Consider the following 22,735-nt stretch of genomic DNA (forward strand, 5'->3'; position numbering starts at 1 on the left):
CGCCGGATTCCTGTAGCATAATCCCTGTAGCATATCATGTAGCTCATACACTTACCTTTCAGCTGTTCACACGAATCTGTCCATAGATTTTTGATCAGACGATGTGGAAAGGGGAGCAAGGCACCATACTGTTCACCTGTGACTCGCTCACGGCAAGTCACCGGATCTCAGTCCCTCAGAGTCTTCTTGTTAAAATTAAAACACACATGGGCGGTGCGCACATATCATATTAAACTCTCTCTCTCTCTATCCGCCAAAGAGATTAGCAGCAGGGGATGAGGGGAGAGAAAAGGAGAGGGAGGGCCCACGGGGAAGGGAGGAGAGGGAGGAGCCACTTGCGTGCCGGCCTCTACCGCTGCTGCGATTGGTGCCACCGTCTACCACACTCTAGTCTACTGCCCCTTCCTCCTCTCTGCTTGCTCTCTGTTTCACTTGTTGCTGCCGCTTTTCGTTCTCGTCCTCCTTTTCCGCCTCCACTCCACAGCCTCACCTGCTTGCTCCTCGCTTTGCTTTCTCCCTCCACCTTCCCTCTCCCTCTCCCTCTGCTCCAATCAACCCAATCCCTTTCCCCCATCCATCCTCCTCCTGTAGCCGCCCTATTCCTGTTGCTGTTGGAGCTCATCCTCCTCCTCCTCCTCGCCTCTTGTCTTCCTTCCTCTTCAGCTTCTCTTCTCTTCTCTTCTCTCGGGTTGCCGCCGGTCGGTCAAACGCCGTGCCAGCCGACAGCTCGGGGGTTTGGTTTGGTCTGGTGTGGTGGTGCCGATTTTGGAGCTCGGAGGCGCTGCCGAGAAGGGGAAGCGGCGAAATTGTGGGGGACAGGCCGGAGCGCGGGGCGAAAGCGCGAGGCTGTTGGCCCCCTTTTGGTTCGGTTTGGTTTGGTTTGGTTTCGGGCCATTCGATCGAATCCGGGCGGGCCGGGCGCGTGCGGGCGGCGCGGCGACAGACAGCTCGGCGGCCGTCTCCTCGACCACGCTGTGCCTGTGCGGCGTGGATGCGGTGCGGCGGGGACGCGTGGTGGCGGCGGCGGGGGAGCCTCTGCGCCGGCGCTGGCGATGTAGCCGAATGACCGGCGCTGCTCGCTCGGCACGAGGCGGCGGGGAGGGGGGCGCGGCCGCGGCTGCTGCCGGGATGGAGGGGAAGGGCGCGGCGGCGGCGGCCGGGCTGGTGGGGTTCCTCGGGACGGGGCTGGGCAGGGTGCGGCTGCCGCTGCCGCTGCCGGAGAAGCTGGCGGCCAAGGCGCTGCGGGGCCACGCGCGGCACGGCTCGCGCGAGGCCCGGGAGCGGTGCTGGCGCTTGCGGATGCTGCTGTGGGTCGTCGGCTGGACGCTCATCTCCCTCCACATCTTCCACTACTTCAACTCCAGCGCCGTCGAGAAGCGCCGCGACTCGCTCGCCAGCATGTGCGACGAGCGCGCCCGCATGCTCCAGGACCAGTTCAACGTCAGCATGAACCACCTCCAGGCGCTCGCCATCCTCGTCAACACCTTCCACCACTCGCAGAGCCCCTCCGCCATCACCCAGGTAGGTACCCCCCCTCAATCGTGCTCCCCGTTCCGTCTCCCATGGCGGCGGTGACGGCGGAATTCGGTTGGCAGTAACTAACTAACCCTGTCCGTCCGGTCCGGCGTGGCTGCAGGCGACGTTCGCGAGGTACGCGGAGAGGACGGCGTTCGAGCGGCCGCTGACGAGCGGGGTGGCGTACGCGGTGCGGGTCACGCACGCCGAGCGGGACCAGTTCGAGCGGCAGCAGGGCTGGAGCATCAAGAAGATGTACTCCTCCCCCAACTCGCAGGGGCCCGGCGACGCCGCCGTCGCCGAGATCCGCGGCCCGGCCGAGGAGTACGCCCCCGTCATCTTCGCGCAGGACGCCTACATGAACGTCATCTCCTTCGACATGCTCTCCGGCGCTGTGCGTGAGGATTTACTTTCTCGGTGCTCTCGTTTTTTCCCCCACTGTCAAGCGAGCTAGCTAGATTTATCCTTTTTAGCCTAGCTAGCTAGGGCCGCCCGGCCGGCCGTATAAAGCTGCACCTCTTGGTGCTCTCCATGTGGTTTTACAGCTCAGCTCAGCTCACCCCAGCCCAGCCAGCGCTGTTGCTAGTCCGTGTTTTTGCTACTGACAGTGAATGATTTTTTACCAACTTACAGTGTGGTCACTTGTTGTTATCTTCGGATTTTTCTTCTACTTTGATGAGGAACAATTGTTGATCCGGAATCAACATGGTTTCATGCTGAACAAGTGCATTTGGTTTGCTTTTGTGCAGGATGATCGCGAGAACATAATACGAGCCAGAGAATCTGGGAAGGGCGTTCTAACTGCTCCTTTCCAGCTGCTGAATGGCCGCCTCGGCGTGATCTTGACGTACTCCGTGTACAAGTCCGAGCCCCCCGCGAACGCGGGGCAGCAGGAACGCATCCAGGCCGCCGTAGGGTAAAGCCCCTACTACATCATGAGCATCCTATTCCAGCCATATGTTATGCAGCAGAATCTCTAACTGGCTGCTTTTGCTTGCAAGCAGCTATCTGGGCGGCATATTTGATATCGAAGCACTTGTGGATAAGTTGCTTCATCAGCTTGCGGGGAAGCAATCCATCATGGTGAACGTGTATGATACCACTAACGAGAAGCCGATCAGCATGTACGGTTCAAACGATACGGGCGGTGGGATGTACCATAACAGCACGCTCAACTTTGGCGATCCGTCTAGACGGCATGAGATGCATTGCAGGTGATTGATTTGTCATTCCCCCTTCTATCAGTCCTGCAGTATGGATAACATTCAGCATACTGCCCTGTTCTCTCCCCTTTTCTCTAAACAACAGCTGTTAATGTGACATATTATTCCTCTTCAACAGGTTCATGCAAAAGCCACCATTGCCATGGCTTGCGATTACGTCATCGTTAGGGATTTATGTGATTTTTCTGCTCATTGGCTATATAATCTATGCTACTGTGCATCGTATCGCAAAAGTTGAAGATGATTATGAACGTATGATGGATCTCAAGAAGCGTGCGGAAGCTGCAGATGTTGCCAAGTCTCAGGTTAGTAATCTCACTGCACAACCTATACTGTCTTGTCTAGGTGAAAAAATAAGTCATTCCATACCTTTTTTTTTTTTGCTTGTTTGCAGTTCCTGGCTACAGTTTCACATGAGATCAGAACTCCAATGAATGGGGTTTTAGGTGAGTGTGTAATTGATGTAACCCATAATGTATTCTCCAATCTCCATCATTTTTTGACTGAAGGGACTTAAACAATTACTACTTTTTTCAGGAATGCTCCAAATGCTCATGGATACTGATCTGGACACAACGCAGCAAGACTATGTTAGAACAGCCCAAGCTAGTGGAAAAGCTTTAGTGTCCCTCATAAATGAGGTTCTTGATCAGGCGAAGATAGAATCTGGCAAACTCGAGCTTGATGCAGTGCCCTTTGATGTTAGACTAGTCTGTGATGAAATCTTGTCTCTCTTCTGTGGAAAAGCTCAGGAGAAAGGGCTGGAGGTAATTTTCTTGAGTGGATTCTTCCAGTGCAGTTTCGGTGTATTTTGTTGAATGCATGCACTAACCATTTTCATTTTTCATGGTTTTGTCTTTACATACGACGTGCGCAGTTGGCAGTGTATGTATCTGATCAAGTTCCACAAACACTTATTGGCGATCCGAATAGAATGAGGCAGATCATTACAAATCTCATGGGAAACTCCATAAAAGTAAGATAATTAATATACGTGAATAGCACAAATAGGAATTCGAAGCATTTTATTATAAATGTTTACGATTTATATGTGCTGCTCTGTTACTTGCTAGCTGAACATTTATGTTTTATCACAGTTTACAGAAAGAGGACATATCTACTTGACAGTTCATATTGTTGAAGAGGTGGAAACCGAAATTCAAAACTCATACAACACCTTAAGTGGCTACGAAGTAGCTAAAAGAAGGCATAGCTGGCAGAGCTTCCGACTTACCAATATGGATCTACACTCGTCTGAGTTGTCCTTTGCTCCCATCATGCCTGAAACAATAAGATTGATAATATCAGTTGAAGATACTGGTGTCGGCATCCCGCTTGAAGCCCAATCCCGCATATTCACGCCTTTCATGCAGGTTGGTCCGTCCATTGCCCGCATCCATGGGGGCACTGGCATCGGATTGAGCATCAGCAAGTGCCTGGTTCATCTGATGAAGGGGGAGATTGGGTTTGTAAGCAAACACCATGTTGGTTCTACTTTCTCATTCACTGCAGTGCTTACGAGGGCACACCCCAATGCAAATGTGAACAAATCGCCGGGGTTTAAAGGGGTCAGTGCATTGGTGGTTGATCATAGGCCGGTTCGTGCCAAGGTTACCAAGTACCATTTACAAAGGCTTGGAGTCAAAACGGAATTGACCACTGACGTAAGCCAGGTTATTCCTAAGATGAACTGTGCATCACTAGTTACAAGGCTAGTGCTAGTTGACAAGGAGACCTGGCTCAAGGAATCCCATTCAATGCCTCAATTGCTTAGCAAATTGCGGAGCAAAGATCAGGCGGACCCTCCGAAGCTCTTTCTTTTGGAGAACCCTACGAATTCTATCAAGAGCAGTTCAAATATATCCAGGGAGCATAACTTGAATGTAATCATGAAGCCGCTTCGTGCAAGTATGCTTGAGGCCTCACTAAGGCGGGCTTTGGGTGGAGTAGATAAGGCGCATGTCAAGAATGGACTGGTTGGCAACTCAGCTTTGGGTAGCCTTCTTCACAAGAGGCAAATCATTGTGGTTGACGACAACGCTGTGAACCTTAAAGTGGCTGCTGGTGCTCTCAAGAAGTACGGCGCAGAAGTAATTTGCGCAGACAGTGGGAAGAAAGCAATCGCATTGCTAAAACCACCTCACAGTTTTGATGCTTGTTTCATGGACATACAAATGCCAGAAATGGATGGGTAGGTCTTTTAGGTGGCTGCTCACCATTTCCTTCGATTATTAATCTGTCAGTCATAAGTTAGTGAAGTTCTTATCATGCATTTTTTTCAGGTTTGAAGCCACCAAGAGGATCAGAATGATGGAAAGAGAGCTAAATGAGCGGATAGAACGCGGGGAAGCGCCACCAGAATGTGCTAACGTTCGGAGGTGGCGAACTCCGATATTGGCAATGACAGCAGACGTCATCCAGGCAACATATGAGCACTGCTTGAAATGTGAAATGGATGGCTATGTCTCCAAGCCATTCGAAGGGGAGCAGTTGTACAGAGAAGTAACTCGATTTTTCCAAAATCATGACCATGTTCAGTAGGTAGGTCTATATGGAGTGTAAATTAGTGGAGGATGTCGCCACACAGCTCATGGCATGGCGTGGAGGAGTTTGTTGAAGCCGCAGTGCTCCCAAGAGTAAGCTCCTCTGCAACCTCCTATCCGCATCCATGTTTCTTTCTTATTGAAGAATCAAACTAGTGCTGGTAGGCAAAAGAAAAATGTGATATGCATTTATATAAGGTCTATAAAGCTTAAAGCATTCTTAGTTAGCAGGCCTTTTTGCTGAAGTTTGTTTGTGGTGGTTTGGTTCTAAAGAACTACTATTACAATTTCTTAAAACAAGCTCTGATTTTGAGATCTCCGAGCTCGCTATATTATATACCCATGGAATCCTCCAGGTCTAGTGTCATGATTTTTCTTGTTCTTCCAGGTATGAGCTTAAAAACATGGAGATGGAGCCACCCAGGCTCTGTTTCTTGGTACACCATCCCACCAAGAGGTAAAGAAAAAAGCTGTAAAGCTCTTGGAGTCGAGATGCACGTGCAGCATTTTGTTCAACAACTTCTCGGAGACGGTTTGCGTGAAAAAAGGCCGCCAACCGCATACGCTAACCGCAGGTTTCGGCTCGACCGACGTCCTCCGCCTTTGTAATGTAAATGTAAAATGTAGGGAGAGCGAAAATTTTCCTTCCTTTTTTTCTTCCCCGGGAATTGTATGGGTGTACATAATTAGGTGCTGGTGGTTTGTGCAGGAATTTCCGTTTTGTGCATTTGAATGTGTTTTTTTTGCGCGGTGTGTCCCAAGCTGTAAGTCACCACACATTCAAAGCTGAAGCTTTTCTTTTCTGTCCTTCTCTTGATCTCTTCTTTCCTGTCCCTGTCCCTATCAGAGTCCTCAACCTCCTGAAGTCTCCACTGCTGTTGGTTGGGTTCTCTTCTCTTGCTCTTCTCCTTCCCAGCTCATATACATGCTTATCCTACTGAACGCTGCCTGTTGGTGGTGTGGCTTTTGTGGCGTCTCCGTCCGATGAAAACGGCTTTTGCCTGATGTCACCCACTGCTAAAACCCTTGTTTAGTACGTGGTCCGGGGCACTATCATGGCACCTAACTGCTGCATTATGTCCAAGGTCTCCAAACTGACGCACTTTCTTGCCATGGCAGCTAAAATAATCATGGTGGTTGCAATGGTGTAATCCTGTGTTTACTTGCCCCACCGTTGCCCTTGTGCTTGTCCCGGGTGCTTACCAGTCTCCATTGACGTATATAATCTCTTTTATCTATGGTTGTGTTGGTGCCTTTGTCAATGAAACCGGCGGATTCAACCACCTTTCATCATCATCAGAAAGAGAAAAACTATGATTGTGTCGATATCTAGGTTTTTTTTTCTTGAAAAACGAATTTTGCAGGAGTCGGTTCGTTTCCCACACAAACAAGTTCTTTTTTTAAAATATATAATGAAATGGGCGGATTCAACCACCTTCCATCAGAAAGAAAGAAAAAACTATGATCGTGTCGATATCTAGGGGTCTCTGCTTGGAACACGGGAACGGGTTTTCTTTTCTCATTTCAAATAGGATCTCATGGAATCTCCTCGCAAAAAAAGAAAAGCAAAAGAAAAGAAAAGGATCCCATGGAATCTGATTTGTTGCTACCTGCAAAATAGAAGGGCCAAAGGGGAAGGCCAAAATGCTGCCGGAGCATTATTAGTTTATTACTGCCTCTGCCTTTGCAGGCCTGCATCAAGGTCATGTTATCTTGTGCTTTGGTTGAATTTATTTTCAGCAGAATGATGACAATCAAAGAAGTGTGAATTTGGCCAATGACCAATTATGCTTTGCATGTGCACAAGATGGTACTAGCACTAGTCATTTACACCCGTTCCCGGTTTCAGGATTTGCCATACATTTATTACCATTTACAGGTCTAGTAGTGACAAATATAAATGGTGGGAGTACATACAAACTTCAAAAGCTTCATCGTGCTCCTCATTGACAATTGAGCCCCGTTTCAGATTTATCATCATATTTATTGCCATGTACATAGGGATATAAGTGGCAAATAAATGACGTCCGCAATCCTGTTTAGTTAGTTTTTGCTAGCTTGATAGTTCATTTTCCTCAAACAAACAAAAAACCTTTTTGAACTATCATATCATAAGTGGACTTTAAATGGGACCCGGTTGACATCCCTACATGTACAATGTACACGCCTAGCAATTGTGAAAGGTGGTACTCCGGCCATTTTTACTCCGCATATAAGATCTATCTAAAGTCAAACTTTGCAAAGTTTGACCCTGTTTATATGAAAAAATATCAACATATACCATACTGAAGTTATACAACATGAAAATTAAATTCATGACGCAAAAACATGGTCAAACTTTACGAAGTTCAACTTCAGACAAATCTTATATGTGGAGTAAAAATAACCAGAAGGGGTACTACACACAAGGCAGCTGGTATTTAAGCTTCCAGAGCTTCATCATACTCCTCATTGACAATTCAGCTGCGGTCCAGGATTACCATCACATTTATTACCATGTACACGCCTAGCAAATGTGAAGGATGGTACTACGTACTACAAAGCAGATGGTACTTCCTCATCATACACACAGACCTTACACCTTCCTAAAGTTTGGCCAGAAGTCAGGATATGCACATTGGGTTTTTTATGTACAGTGAAGTGAAACATCAATTTCATCATGGATTGGTGATGGTACTGAAACTTGTTGGTAAATCCTTCTGATTTGGCAGGATCCACTAGTCACCAAGGCTTTTACTGCTCTTCAGGCTGCCAGCTGCTTTCCAGGTCATCATTTAACAGGGGAGGAGGACACAGGATAGTGGCTGCCCAGTGCTCTGTCATCAACATAGCTGGTGCCAGATCAGCTACTTTCCATGGCCAATCTGTGATGAGAAAAACCATTTTAGTAAGTTCAAGAGAATAAATAAGTTGCAAATTTCATGCACAAAGTGCTAGACAGTAGACATATGGAGCGAGTTTTTCGCTCGTTAATCTGTTACTTCCTTGAGCAAGTTTTTGACTGAAACGCATTCAGTAGACACCACGGATCATGGCCTCACCTTTGCTTGTTGGTGCATTTCGAGCATCCTGCGGTAGTCCAGCCTTGCGACAGGGCAACCGACGATAGCCGATACCCTCGAAACAGCCTCACTGACAGCTGTCTCCACTCTTTCCTTGCGGAAAACCTTGACAATGTCTTCTTCCTCGTCTTGGTCGATTGGCATCGCCCTGCTATTGATTCCTCGCAGACCAACGCCTTTTCGGAACCACCTCAGCATGATCTTCTCAAGGATGCCAACACTTTGAAGTAACTCCTTGTACTTGTTTCTTTCTCGGTGAGCTCTGAACCGTGCCTATCAGAATATACAGGTGGACATGCTTATCGACTGAACAAAATCCTCAAAACATCAAGGATGCACTAGTACACATCTAATTAATCTGTGCATGATACACGGAACTGAACTTACCTGAATCTTGATGACATTTTTCCGAACTTTCTGATATTCCTTACGTTTCTTCCAGCACCTGAAGTTCTTCTGGATAGATAATGCAGCTCTTTCGAGCATAGATGGCGAAGCAGAGCTATCTCCATTCTGAAGAGCCTTTTGTTTCTTCTTTTTTAAGGAAAACACACGGAAGGTAGCTTGTATGCACCCGGCAGCTTGAACAGCATTTCGGATAGCTCCTAAAGAATCCTTCAGTGCAAGCTGGTCATCAGTTCCACCATCCATATGTGCGCATTTATCTGATACTCTATCCACGGCACTAGATGTACTCACTCCACCATTATGATCTACGGGTTTCCCATTTTCTTGTGATTCCAGAGAATGAAAGGTACTGGTTAGTTCTGCTTCTGAAAGGAATGCAGAGATGCCTATGAAACCATATGCAGACGCTATCGAAGCAGGTGTCTTGGCAGCAGGGTCTTCCGCTGTTGGATCTGAAAGTGCACCTACAGCAGCGCCTGCAGCAACAAGAACCGCTACCATTTGTTGCCTGTCATTTCATATTAGGCTCAGAGTCAGGAGGAAATTCATATGAGATGAAGCTAGGAAACAGAACATAAATTGCCTATATTACAGATGGGACATATGCATTTGGTTGCAAGAATAGGAAAGCTTATGAAAATAGTTTGAGTAAATCTTTGCATGCAATGAATAGACTATCAATACCTTCCGAATCGTGCAGCCCAATGCAGAGCGGTCCATCCATTTGCATCACGGTAGTTTATAGGCACGCCATTATTAAGCAGCGGTTTCAGAGCCCAGTCGTATCCCAGTGCAGCAATTGTATGTATAACACCATGGTATTGCTTAGGAAGCAAATACACCCCTTCACTGTTCTGTTCAAATTTGGATGATAGCCAGTCCTCGAACTTACTGTTAAGCATCACTTCCATGATGCAATTTACTGCATTCTCATGGTCCAACTGCTCACATGTTCTCCCTATAATCTCTGAGGGGTTAACTGGGAATCCAGACTGGACATTTGGGAGTGGCGACCTGAACTTTGAGAAGAGTTCACAGCCATGACTATCAAAAAGCATCTGCACATAGTTAAGAAGCAACAACAGCTCATTGTCACTTTTGGTAGGCCTCTGTTGGAATTCAAATTCTCGTGCTTCACTGCAGGGTTTCCCGTTCCCAATAATCATTGTGTTGGTAGGCTTTTCAACAAATCCAAATTCTCGAGCTTCAGTGCAAGGTTTCCCATTCTCATCGAGCATGCACATTCTCACCTTTCCAGCACCAAGGTATGATGGAGTATAACAACGGATGACACCTTGCTGGACAATTTCCGCAGGTACCTTAACATCACCAAATAGTACCCATAAAATATTGGAGGGGAAGTCTCCTGCAATGACAACCTGCATACCATTTATAGCCTCCAATTAATTATTGTAAGAGATCATGGTAGAAACTGACTTCAACACAGAATTTCCTTAAATACAACAACAACAACAACAACAACAACAACAACAACAACAACCACAAAGCCTTTAGTCCCAAACAAGCTGGGGTAGGCTAGAGGTGAAACCCATAAGAGCTCGCAGCCAACTCATGGTTCTGGCACATGGATAGCAAGCTTCCACTCATGGTTCTGGCACAGAATTTCCTTAAATGGTCAACATTTTTGCCAACGAGGCAATAGATGAACTCAGAGATCATGCACACTCCGATAATTATACCGATATTGGCACTCCCATGTGCCAATATCCCCAAATGGTTCCATATCTTATCAATAGAGCGGAACAACGAAGTAGCATTATTTAACTGACAAAACAACTTGTTGAATTAAGAATATCAACTTCAGCTCCAGGGGATACCTTAGCACTTTCAGAACAAAATGCCCATTCTGGAGAAACCTCATAAATATGGAACCATTGGTTTTCATCAACTGTCACAGGAGGTGAATGCAGAAAAGAATTAAGCTGGTCCTCTTCCAACCATGCTTCCGATCAAGAGAGACATACATGGAAAATTGCAATTTTTCAGAAAGTTTGCTCATGGTAACCCAGGCAGTAATTACCAATGAAAGAATCATAATGCATGGTATTTGGTAGCGCAAGACTAGAGCACCTGAATTTCTTATGACATCAATAGGATCGCGATAAGGTTGGCTTCCTTCAGTACGGTTGTCTTCACTAAACTCCTCCAGTTCATAAAAGATATCTGCAAGGTTTGTACCTGTGTCGAATTCTTCATTCTGGATCCCAGGAATAGGATTAGGATCATGATTTGGCAGAATCTCGCCAGTAACATCATGACGTTCCTTGTTTTCCAGACTCAACTGCATTTCAAGCATCCGCCGCCAATCAAATTGACTTGTATCATTTGATTCATTGTTTATGGTCAGGATCTGGGAACTAACTTCTTCCGCGGATCCTGGGCTGCGCGAGAGGAGACGTGGCGCAATTATCTCACTTGTCAACCCCGGTGAACTATGTGCATCCGCTCTGCTAGCACTGCCATTCTGATAGGATGTTGGTGAACCGTTTAGTGCTGATACTGAAATGCTGCCCTGGTAATCAATCAACAAATAAAGGTTAAGCACAGGATAGCCCCAAAAACAATGCAATGACTTCAGCCACTAATTAATAATGTGCACTAGCTTAACAGGTGAATTAACCAATGGAAATTCTACACGATGTCAAGTTCAATTTCACTGGTGCTTTGCCCCAGTGATCAATTAATCTGATATGTTCAAAGATCGCCCACTGTTGAAGTGAATAGATAACTGTGGAAGTAAACCAACGTTATTTTTTCACTCGTCCTAGTTGGTTAAGCATCAGAATTGCAGATGTGTTTTTTTAGGAAGAATTGCAGATATGTTATGACAAAAGGAAGATAAAACAAGAGACAAACCTCTAGCACATCTCTATAGTGGACAAGAACAATGTGCTCATAAGCCCTGCAAAGATGAATTGCTTCCATTAAATGTGAACTGAAATCTACAAATAAAAAATTGTTATTCACGGGGAAAATAACAGCAAATCATAACCCACACCCCAACAGTAGAAGTCATAGTAATAACAGGGTATAATACCAATATTTTCTGGAACTTACAAGTACAAGAATTGCTGTGCCTATTTTGGAGACTCCTAGTAAAAATATAGGATTGCCCTTAGGAATAAAGTCTCTTGCACTGTTTCACATCATCAGAAAATATGGGAGAACATAGTAGACCATTGCAAATTTTAACATGTCTGCAAGGAATTGGTGAATGTTGGTTTCTATCTGTTGGGAACATCTCAGATGGATGCTGAAACTTCAAAGTAACGACCGTAGACAGAATAACTTGTGAATATGAATTAATGCAACAGGCTTTACCATAGAAGCAAGAAAAGAAAATGACACGTGGCCATGGACTGCTTATATATTCCTCCCTGAGTTCCCATTCAAAAAATCCTCCATGAGGAGCACACATACAAAGTTGCTATTGGGTTTGTGTTCTAAGGAAATCACAATTCATAAACATCCAAGACACAAGAAAAGCTTATGGGAAGCATAGAATACAGTGCATAACATATTCCCCCTACAAGTAACCAGAGTACTCACGGTTCAAGCATCCAATATATCCGCCTCATGAATGTAGGGTTATTTTCTGCACGAGCATAGTAGCAATTCAGTGCCTTTACATTGTCAACCTGAAATTTGTAGGGTCAAACGAGGAAAGCACATTAACTATGCAGCTCATCTGATTGAGTCATAGCAACAAAGCTTACCAACTATTTATTGGATTTCCTTCCTCTTACTAAAATACTATGATTAACACTTGGACTCCTATTACTAGACTAGAGAAGATAAACATTGAACAGACCTTAAGGTACTCGTGTGCTTCGTTACCACTCTTCCCATTCCTCTTTTTTTGCCATTGATACCCATCATTCCGGAAGAACCGATGTACCCTACGGTTGAAAAGGAACCAAGAACCACCTGTAATTTCACCCAGGGCACGCATTAGATTAAATCAGATATCTCGCAAGCAAGAAAACAAAAGGATGGTTTTATTACTCGGTGGCCTCTGAGGGGTCCTGTTTTGGATCCCGAACAGCTCGCAGTTCCGCAATATGTCGAGAACCTCTCTGGGCTTGAGCCATCGCGTCTTCACCTCCCGCTGCAGATTTTGTATGTCGAGACCTGAATTGGAAGAACAAAATGCAACAAACTCGTCACCAACCAGCGAAGATATAAATGACATCATTAAGAACGCATCACAAATAAGTGAACCCGTGACAGCTCATTAACGAAGCAGGGTGGGTCACCATTTAACAACAAAAGAAACATAACAGCAGGCAGGAGGGATCATGGTTTTCAGAGCACTGGGTGAATCAGGAACATGGGTTATGAAGCAGCATAGATAGGATCCGGCACCCAAATCGGAAGAACAAAAATGTAACAAACTTTTCACAAAACAGATCATTAGGAACGCATTGCAAATAAGGTTATATTTCCCAGTTCATTAACGAAGCTGGGGGATCACCACTTTACAACAAAAGGAACATAACAGCAGGAGGGATCATGGTTCCAAAGTATTTACTACTCCGATATTTCTAAAAAAAAAGAGAGTATTTACTAGGAGTAGTAGATAGGATCATGGTTTGAAAGTATTTACAAAAAAGAAAGAAACATAGCAGCTAGGTGAATCAGGAACATGAGCTATGAAGCAGCAATATACAGGATCCGGAACCAAATCCATAGACCTAGTATTTACTACTCCCACCCCACAGCACCCAAACCTAACCCCCCGGCGCTTGGTAACCAAAATCCAAAATCAGCCGCAGGAACCGCACAGGACACGGCGAAAGATTGCAACTTGGGAACCGTGGAATCCAGCCTTTACCTTGCTGCTGCTGCTGCATCGCGGCGGCCCGACGAACTCCGGCGAGCGGACCAAGAACTCGCGCGGCGGGTGGAGTGGCGAGGGCACCGAATATCCGCAGGCGCCACCGAGGTGAGGTCGGACTTGAATGGCCGGGTCGCCGCCAACTACCCCCCAGGTGTTTGCGGTGGGTGGCACCACTTCTTGAATACTGTACTATACTGTTGGATCTGGGACACGCAATCACTCGCTCCGGTCCAGAGATGCCAGTCGGTCGCGCCGAGCAGCGGCAGTTGTTCCAGTGAGGCCGGAGAGGGAGGGGGAGGGGGATTAGTAGGGAGGAGAACGATGAACACGTGAGAGGGGAGGAGGGGAGAGGAGAAACTGCGCGGCGGATTCCTCACACCGGAGACAGGGGACTGAGCTTCACTGATGTGAGGCCAACTCCACCGCACACGTTTCAAAAAAAAAAAAACTCCACCGCACACGACCCCAATGGACGTCCGGATTGGCCGGATTTTGTCCGTTTGAGATGCTGATGGATTTGTCCGTATCTGGCTTTGTCCGTTGGGTCGTGCGTGCGTCCACCGCGCGGCCGCACCCCAAATCATGTCGGGAGTGGACGTGGATAAAAAAATATAAAAACTAGAATGAAATGACTTAAAAAGTAAATAAACGCATTTAAAAAAATATAAAACATATATAGGGGTCACGGCCATAAAATGGCCCACTCTCTCAATCCACTTAAACGGCCCAGTTTCATAATTAACATAAAAACAAAATAAAAAAAGCCTCCCGCGCGCTCCTGCCGCGCCCGTCGGTGCCGTCGCCGTCTTCACTGGCCGCCGGTGTCGTCATCGTCGCTGACGAGGTCGACGTAGGCCGGCGGCGCCTGATGAAACCATGTACCTAGGGTAGGGTCATGGACTTGTCCAAGACACCCTACCCAAGGACATCTCTAGAAGACATCACCTTTCAGTCGACCTGCAAAGGTTCCACTCGACGGACTCGAAGATACTCGACCACGAAACCAAGCACTCGACCAATAGGAAACCTAAAGTCACTCTGCACGTAACAGTATGTCATTAAGTAGCCTTTATGGTCTTCATAGCACTTTATGTGGGCGTTACCAGTAACCCCCTGTCTTAATGTACTTTAAACCTGCATAACTGAGGGCTGGAGGGGTCTGGCGAACTCTATATAAGCCACCCCCTCCTCAGTGTAAAGGGTTCGCACCCCTGTAACTTATACACATATAATCCAGTCGACCGCCTCCGGGCTCCGAGGCGTAGGGCTGTTACTTCCTCCGAGAAGGGCCTGAACTCGTAAAACTCGTGCGTATACAACTACTCCATAGCTAGGATCTTGCCTCTCCATTAGTACCCCCTACACTACTGTCAGACTTAGAACCACGACAGTTGGCGCCCACCGTGGGGCAGGTGTCTTAGCGACTTATTGAAGAAGTTACAATTTTTTCGATCTCCTTCATCATGGTTTCAAGCGGAGTTTTGGTCGAGGGCCGCGAGATCCATCTCGGCGCGCTCACGTTCATCGCCGACGACTTTGCTTGGCTTCAGGAGGCTCCACTCAACATCGACACGCTCCCAGTCCGCGGAGCGACGCACTTTCGCGCGTGCGTCCGTGACGTCCTCCTACGACAACCGTTGACCCAGTATCGGTCGGTCGTTGTGTCATCCTCCCTCCCTGCTTCCCGCCGGCGCAAGCGCTCCGGTCGGTCAAGGCTTCAGCGGTGGGTGAGGCACGCGGCGGCCCGCTAGTCGGCCACCCCTCAAGTCGCGGCAATCGAGCCCGACGAATCTCTCTACGGCCTATTCGACCTGTCGACTGGCTCTGCAGAGACTGCATCCGAATGCGACACTAGTGATCCAGCGGCGGAGGTTCTGATGGTCGATGGACCACGCGGTCCTCCCGGTTTTCCCGGCGACGACGGAGGCGACCCGTCGCGTGCCCATGAGGAGTATCACCCCGAGCCCCTCACTTTGCTGCAAAGGGAAGAACTTCGCCGCCGGAACATGGATGCACTTCACACTCCTATCGTTGGAGAAACCCCTGAGGCTCGTGCCTTAGAGGACGCGCGCTTGGCCAACTTGGCTGAGCGCACTCGACTGGAGAACCTTCAGCGAGCACTCGACGAGCGTGCGCGGCAACGGGTTCCGGACTCCAGTCGGCGTCAGCTCTTTCCACCACCGACTCGGGTATATCGAACTCCGATTCAGAATTTAGCAGCTGCAGCCCGTATAGCAGAGTCAATTCAGCCTTCCCAGTCAGAGGCTGGCAGAGGCTTGATGCAGATCAGAGATTTGCTCCGGGCAGCAGGAGATCAAAATTTAGCTGTATCACAGTCGTGGAATAGGATTCACAGCAGATCCGTAGCTGCGAATACAGTCCAGTCGGCTCATAGCCCCAGATCGCCCCCGAGGCGTGAGGGGCGTGGAGACCGGCACGATCAGTACAAGAACCGTGAGCAGTATGATCACCGATTCGATCGCGATGATCAACGTCGAGTGCCCACCCCTCCCTCAAGGGGTGGATCGTACGCACCTCGACAACAGGATGATAGACGCCAGCACAGTGGTGGGCGAAGGATTCCAGTCGACCCCAGGGAACCAGGCTTTGACGCGAGATCCATCATCGTTCAAGGTCTGGTCGACAGGAACAGAGCTCACCGAGAGGGTCACGACAGAGATGTACCCACCAACAGCCGAGTGCATGTCCCAGGACCAGAGTGTTTCAGCAGAGCCATCAGGGCCGCGGTGATTCCCCCCAACTTCAGGTTGGCGACTGGAGTCAGTAAGTTCAATGGTGAGTCTAAGCCTGATACTTGGCTTGAAGACTACCGAGTGGCTGTCCAGATCGGCGTTGGAAATGATGAGGTGGCCATGAAACATCTGCCTCTTATGTTGGAAGGATCGGTGAGAGCATGGTTGAATCAGTTGACACCCAGCAGCATTTACACGTGGGAAGATCTTTCCCGGGTGTTTGTTAGAACGTTTGAAGGAACATGCAAGCGACCAGCAGGACTGACAGAGTTGCAAACTTGTGTGCAGAAGTCGGATGAGACTTTGAGAGATTACATCCAGAGATGGATCACATTACATCACACGGTAGAGAATGTATCTGATCACCAGGCGGTCTGTGCCTTCAAGGAAGGCGTTAAGTACAGAGAGCTAAGCCTGAAATTCGGTTGAACCGGAGACATGTCTGTGAGTCGAATGATGGAGATAGCCACCAAATATGCCAATGGTGAAGAAGAAGATCGGCTATGGGTGGCAAGCACAAGTCAGTCGCCCAGGAAACCGGAGGAGGGAACTCCAGTCGGAAGCAAAAGCGAAAAGCCGAGCCAGCTGCTCCTGGAGAAGCATTGGCCGTGACTCAAGGAAAGTTTAAAGGGAAGCCCAAAGGACCTTGGAACCCCAAGAAGGTGAAAGACAAGGAGGGAAATGACGTGCTGGATTTGCCATGCCACATCCACACGAAGAAAGATGAAGAGGGTAACTTCATTTACCCAAAACATACCACTCGACAGTGTCGGCTCTTGATACAACAATTTCAAGGGAAACAACCCAAAGATAAGGAAAAGGAGTCGGACAAAGTTGAGGACAAGGGGGATAGTGATGAGGAATATCCCCAGGTCAATTCCACTCTGGTGATTTTTGCTGACGTTGAGAGCAAAAGTCGATTGAAAGTTATCAACCAAGAAGTGAATATGGTTGCTCCGGAGACTCCCAATTATCTGAAATGGTCTCAAACTGCCATCACGTTCGACCAGTCCGATCACCCGACACACATAGCCACCCCTGGGAGGCAAGCTCTGGTGGTTGACCCAGTCGTCAAAGGCACTCGACTGACTAAAGTGTTGATGGATGGTGGCAGTAGCTTGAATATACTGTACATAGAGACGCTAAAAGGGATGGGCATTCCGATGTCCAGACTCAGTACCAACAACATGAGTTTCTATGGAGTCATTCCTGGCAAGAAGGCTGCATCAGTCGGCCAGATTGCTCTTGATGTGGTTTTCGGTGATTCCAAAAATTTCCGCAAGGAAAAGTTGACATTTGAGGTTGTGGATTTCCAGAGTGCCTATCATGCTATTTTGGGCAGGCCAGCTTATGCACGTTTTATGGCTCGACCATGTTACGTGTACCTCAAATTGAAGATGCCTGGCCCCAAAGGTGTGATCACTGTTACTGGCAATCGGAAGAAGGCGAAAGAGTGCTTTCAGAAAGGCTCAAAGATCACCTACGCTCAGATGGTAGCAGAAGAGTGGTAGGAACACCAGAGAAATGCGGACCCAAGTGATTTGTTGCGAGCTAAGAAGCCCGCTACAGAATCAGCGTTTCAGTCGTCCGGTGAGACAAAGCCAGTTCACATCCACCCGACCGACCCCTGTTGGGGAACGTAGCAGAAATTCAAAAAATTTCCTACGTGTCACCAAGATCTATCTATGGAGAAACCAGCAACGAGGGGAAGGAGAGTGCATCTACATACCCTTGTAGATCGCTAAGCGAAAGCGTTCAAGAGAACGGGGTTGAAGGAGTCGTACTCGTCGTGATCCAAATCACCGGAGATCCTAGTGCCGAACGGACGGCACCTCCGCGTTCAACACATGTACAGCCCGGTGACGTCTCCCATGCCTTGATCCAGCAAGGAGAGAGGGAGAGGTTGAGGAAGACTCCGTCCAGCAGCAGCACAACGGCGTGGTGGTGGTGGAGGAGCGTGGCAATCCTGCAGGGCTTCGCCAAGCACCGTGAGATATGAGGAGAAAGAGAGGTAGGGCTGCGCCAACAGGAGAAGAACTTCGTGTGTTGGGCTGCTCCTATACCTCCACTATATAGAGGAGAAGAGGGGGGGCTGCGCCCCCACCTAGGGTTCCACCCCTAGGGGCCGCGGCCAGCCCAAAACCCATCTAGGGTACGGCCAAGGGGGGGAAGAGGGGAAACTTGCCCCCCAAGTTAGGTGGGTGCGCCCCCTTCCCCAAACCCTAGGCGCCTTGGGCACTTGTGGGGGGGGGGGGCGCACCAGCCCACCTGGGGCTGGTCCACTCCCACACTTGGCCCATACAGCCCTCCGGGGATGGTGGCCCCACTTGGTGGACCCCTGGGACCCTCCCGGTGGTCCCGGTACGTTACTGATAAAACCCGAAACTTTTCCGGTGACCAAAACAGGACTTCCCATATATAAATCTTTACCTCCGGACCATTCCGGAACTCCTCGTGACGTCCAGGATCTCATCCAGGACTCCGAACAACATTCGGTAACCACGTATATCTATTCCCTATAACCCTAGCGTCATCGAACCTTTAGTGTGTAGACCCTACGGGTTCGGGAACCATGCAGACATGACCGAGACGTTCTCCGGTCAATAACCAACAGCGGGATCTGGATACCCATGTTTGCTCCCACATGTTCCACGATGATCTCATCGGATGAACCATGATGTCAAGGACTCAATCAATCCTGTATACAATTCCCTTTGTCTAGCGGTATTGTACTTGCCCGAGATTCGATCGTCGGTATGCCGATACCTTGTTCAATCTCGTTACCGGCAAGTCTCTTTACTCGTTCCGTAACACATCATCCCGTGATCAACCCCTTGGTCACATTGTGCACATTATGATGATGTCCTACCGAGTGGGCCCAGAGATACCTCTCCGTCAACCGGAGTGACAAATCCTAGTCTCGATTCGTGCCAACCCAACAGACACTTTCGGAGATACCCGTAGTGCACCTTTATAGCCACCCAGTTATGTTGTGACGTTTGGTACACCCAAAGCATTCCTACGATATCCGGGAGTTGCACAATCTCATGGTCTAAGGAAATGATACTTGACATTAGAAAAGCTTTAGCATATGAACTACACGATCTTTGTGCTAGGCTTAGGATTGGGTCTTGTCCATCACATCATTCTCCTAATGATGTGATCCCGTTATCAACGACATCCAATGTCCATGGTCAGGAAACCGTAACCATCTATTGATCAACGAGCTAGTCAACTAGAGGCTTACTAGGGACATGGTGTTGTCTATGTATCCACACATGTATCTGAGTTTCCTATCAATACAATTATAGCATGGATAATAAACGATTATCATGAACAAGGAAATATAATAATAATAACTAATTTATTATTGCCTCTAGGGCATATTTCCAACAGTCTCCCACTTGCACTAGAGTCAATAATCCAGTTCACATCGCCATGTGATTAACACTCATAGGTCATATTGCCATGTGACCAACATCCAAAGAGTTTACTAGTGTCACTAAACTAGTTCACATCATCATGTGATTAAGACTCAATGAGTTCTGGGGTTTGATCATGTTTTGCTTGTGGGAGAGGTTTTAGTCAACGGGTCTGCAACATTCAGATTCATATGTACTTCGCAAATCTCTAGATCATATTGTAAATGCTGCTTCCACGCTCCACTTGGAGCTATTCCAAATGGTTGCTCCACTATACGTATCCGGTTTGCTACTCAGAGTCACTCGGATAGGTGTTAAAGCTTGCATCGACGTAACCCTTTACGTCAAACTCTTTATCACCTCCATAATCGAGAAACATATCCTTATTCCTCTAAGTATAATTTTGACCGCCATCTGGTGATCCACTCCTTGATCACCTTTGTACCCTCTTGCCAGATATGTAGCAAGGCAAACATCAGGTGCGGTACACAGCATAGCATACTATAGAGCCTACGTCTGAAGCATAGGGGACGACCTTCGTCCTTTCTCTCTCTTCTGCCGTGGTCGAGCTTTAACTCTTAACTTCATACCTTACAACTCAGGCAAGAACTCCTTCTTTGACTGATCCATCTTGAACACCTTCAAGATTATGTCAAGGTATGTGCTCATTTGAAATTACCATTGAGCGGTTTTTGATCTATCCTCATAGATCTTGATGCTCAATGTTCAAGCAGCTTAATCCAGGTTTTCTATTGAAAAACACCTTTCAAATAACCCTATATGCTTTCCAGAAATTCTACATCATTTCTGATCAACAATATGTCAACAACATATACTCATCAGAAATTCTATAGTGCTCCCACTCACTTCTTTGGAAATACAAGTTTCTCATAAACTTTGTATAGACCCAAAATCTTTGATCATCTCATCAAAGCGTACATTCCAACTCCGAGATGTTTACTCTAGTCCTTAGAAGGATTCCTGGAGCTTTGCATACTTGTTAGCGTCTTTCAGGATTGTCAAAAACCTTCTGGTTGTATCACATACAACCTTTCCTCAAGAAAACTGTCAAGGAAATAATGTTTTGACATCCTATATGCAAGATTTCATAAATAATGCAGTAACTGCTAATCCAATTCCAACAGACTCTTAGCATCGCTATGAGTGAGAAAGCCTCACCGTAGTCAACTCCTTGAACTTGTCGGAAAACATCTTTAACGACAAGTCGAGCTTTCTTAATGGTGATACTTACCATCATTGTCTGTCTTCCTTTTAAAATCCATCTTTACCCAATGGCCTTACGACCATCTAGTATTTCTTCCAAAGTCATGGATCCTCTCTCAGATTTTATGGCCTCGAGCCATTCATCGGAATCCAGGCCCACCATCGCTTCTTCCATAGCTCGTAGGTTCATTGTTGTCTAGCAACATGACCTCTAAGACAGGATTGCGTACCACTCTGAAGTAGTACGCGTCCTTGTCGACCTACAAGGTTCGGCAGTGACTTGATCCGAAGCATCATGATCACTATCATCGTCTTCCGCTTCAATTGGTGTAGGTGCCACATGAACAACTTCTTGTGCCCTGCTACACACTGGTTGAAGTGATGGTTCAATAACCTCATCAAGTCTCCACCATCCTCCCACTCAATTCTTTCGAGAGAAACTTTTCCTCGAGAAAGGACCCGTTTCTAGAAACAATTACTTTTGCTTCCGGATCTGAGATAGGAGGTATACCCAACTGTGGGTGTCCTATGAAGATGCATTTTTATCCGCTTTGGGTTCGAGCTCATCAACCTGAAACTTTTTCACATAAGCGTCGCAGCCCCAAACTTTTAAGAAACGACAACTTAGGTTTCTCCAAACCATAGTTCAAACGAATTCATCTCAACGGAATTACGTGGTGCCCTATTAAAGTGAGTGCGGTTGTCTCTAATGCCTAACCCATGAACGATAGTGGTAATTCGATAAGAGATATCATGGTACGCACCATATCCAATAGGGTGCAACTATGATGTTCGGACATACCATCACACTATGGTGTTCCAGGCGGTATTAATTGTGAAACAATTTCCACAATGTCTTAATTGCATGCCAAAGCTCGTAACTCAGATACTCATCTCTATGATCATATCATAGACATTTTATCCTGTTGTCACGATGATCTTCAACTTCACTTTGAAATTACTTGAACCATTCAATAATTCAGACTTGTGTTTCATCAAGTAAATATACTCAACATCTACTCAAATCATCTGTGAAGTAAGAACATAACGATATTCACTGCATGCCTCAACACTCACTGGACTGCACACATCAAAATGTGTTACTTCCAACAAGTTGCTATCTTGTTCCATCTTACTGAAAACGAGGCTTTTCAGTCATCTTGCCCATGTGGTATGATTTGCATATCTCAAGTGATTCAAAATCAAGTGAGTCCAAACGATCCATCTGCATGGAGTTTCTTCATGCGTATACACTAATAGACATGGTTCACATGTCTCAAACTTTTCAAAAATGAGTGAGTCCAAAGATCCATCAACATGGAGCTTCTTCATGCGTTTTACACCAATATGACTTACATGGCAGTGCCACAAGTAAGTGGTACTATCATTACTATCTTATATCTTTTGGCATGAAAATGTGTATCACTATGATCGAGATTCAATAAACCATTCCTTTTAGGTGCAAGACCATTGAAGGTATTATTCAAATAAACAGAGTAACCATTATTCTCCTTAAATGAATAACCGTATTGCGATAGACATAATCCAATCATGTCTATGCTCAATGCAAACACCAAATAACAATTATTTAGGTTTATCACCAATCTCGATGGTAGAGGGAGCGTGCGATGCTTGATCAGATCAACCTTGGAAACATTTCCAACACATATCGTCAGCTCACCTTTAGCTAGTCTCCGTTTATTCCGTAGCTTTTATTTCGAGTT

At 47.0% G+C, this 22,735-nt stretch overlaps 2 protein-coding genes across 4 annotated transcripts; one reads left to right on the forward strand and one right to left on the reverse strand.

The window, feature by feature from the left end:
* Positions 1-409: 409 nt before the first annotated feature.
* On the forward strand, positions 410-6,084 carry LOC123072042 (probable histidine kinase 3). The gene is made up of 11 exons (XM_044495600.1): positions 410-1,521; positions 1,637-1,909; positions 2,265-2,431; positions 2,520-2,729; positions 2,857-3,043; positions 3,133-3,184; positions 3,276-3,505; positions 3,616-3,714; positions 3,836-4,929; positions 5,021-5,374; positions 5,670-6,084. Exons 1-10 carry the CDS (start codon positions 1,063-1,065, stop codon positions 5,277-5,279), a joined length of 3,030 nt encoding a protein of 1,009 aa, XP_044351535.1. The 5' UTR covers positions 410-1,062; the 3' UTR covers positions 5,280-5,374; positions 5,670-6,084.
* Positions 6,085-7,619: 1,535 nt separating this feature from the next.
* On the reverse strand, positions 7,620-13,931 carry LOC123072043 (calmodulin-binding transcription activator 4). Of its 3 annotated transcripts, XM_044495602.1 has the most exons (12): positions 13,607-13,931; positions 12,778-12,903; positions 12,584-12,699; positions 12,322-12,410; positions 11,629-11,674; positions 11,135-11,284; positions 10,843-11,053; positions 10,590-10,714; positions 9,436-10,130; positions 8,731-9,259; positions 8,323-8,616; positions 7,620-8,145 (listed from the first exon to the last, which is right to left on the reverse strand). In XM_044495602.1, exons 1-12 carry the CDS (start codon positions 13,623-13,625, stop codon positions 8,128-8,130), a joined length of 2,418 nt encoding a protein of 805 aa, XP_044351537.1. In that variant the 5' UTR covers positions 13,626-13,931; the 3' UTR covers positions 7,620-8,127. The 3 variants fall into 3 exon arrangements, with proteins under 3 accessions (XP_044351537.1, XP_044351536.1, XP_044351538.1); XM_044495601.1 differs by having other exon boundaries at positions 10,843-11,284; XM_044495603.1 differs by lacking the exon at positions 13,607-13,931 and having other exon boundaries at positions 10,843-11,284; positions 12,322-12,367; positions 12,778-12,905.
* Between the last annotated feature and the right edge of the window lie 8,804 nt (positions 13,932-22,735).

Source organism: Triticum aestivum, chromosome 3B (genome assembly GCF_018294505.1).
Source record: "Triticum aestivum cultivar Chinese Spring chromosome 3B, IWGSC CS RefSeq v2.1, whole genome shotgun sequence".
In the NCBI taxonomy this organism is placed as follows: Eukaryota; Viridiplantae; Streptophyta; class Magnoliopsida; order Poales; family Poaceae; genus Triticum; species Triticum aestivum.

What these genes read in the sequence shown, in the direction of transcription:
- LOC123072043 (XM_044495601.1), bottom strand. An exon ending in AAGCACACGAGTACCTTAAG is followed by an intron (nt 12,411 to 12,583) that starts GTCTGTTCAATG and finishes TACAAATTTCAG; the next exon opens with GTTGACAATGTAAAGGCACT. An exon ending in ATATATTGGATGCTTGAACC is followed by an intron (nt 11,675 to 12,321) that starts GTGAGTACTCTG and finishes TCATCTTTGCAG; the next exon opens with GGCTTATGAGCACATTGTTC.
- LOC123072042 (XM_044495600.1), top strand. Translation starts at nt 1,063, where the DNA reads ATGACCGGCGCTGCTCGCTCGGCACGAGGCGGCGGGGAGGGGGGCGCG. An exon ending in TCGACATGCTCTCCGGCGCT is followed by an intron (nt 1,910 to 2,264) that starts GTGCGTGAGGAT and finishes GCTTTTGTGCAG; the next exon opens with GATGATCGCGAGAACATAAT. An exon ending in TCATGGGAAACTCCATAAAA is followed by an intron (nt 3,715 to 3,835) that starts GTAAGATAATTA and finishes GTTTTATCACAG; the next exon opens with TTTACAGAAAGAGGACATAT.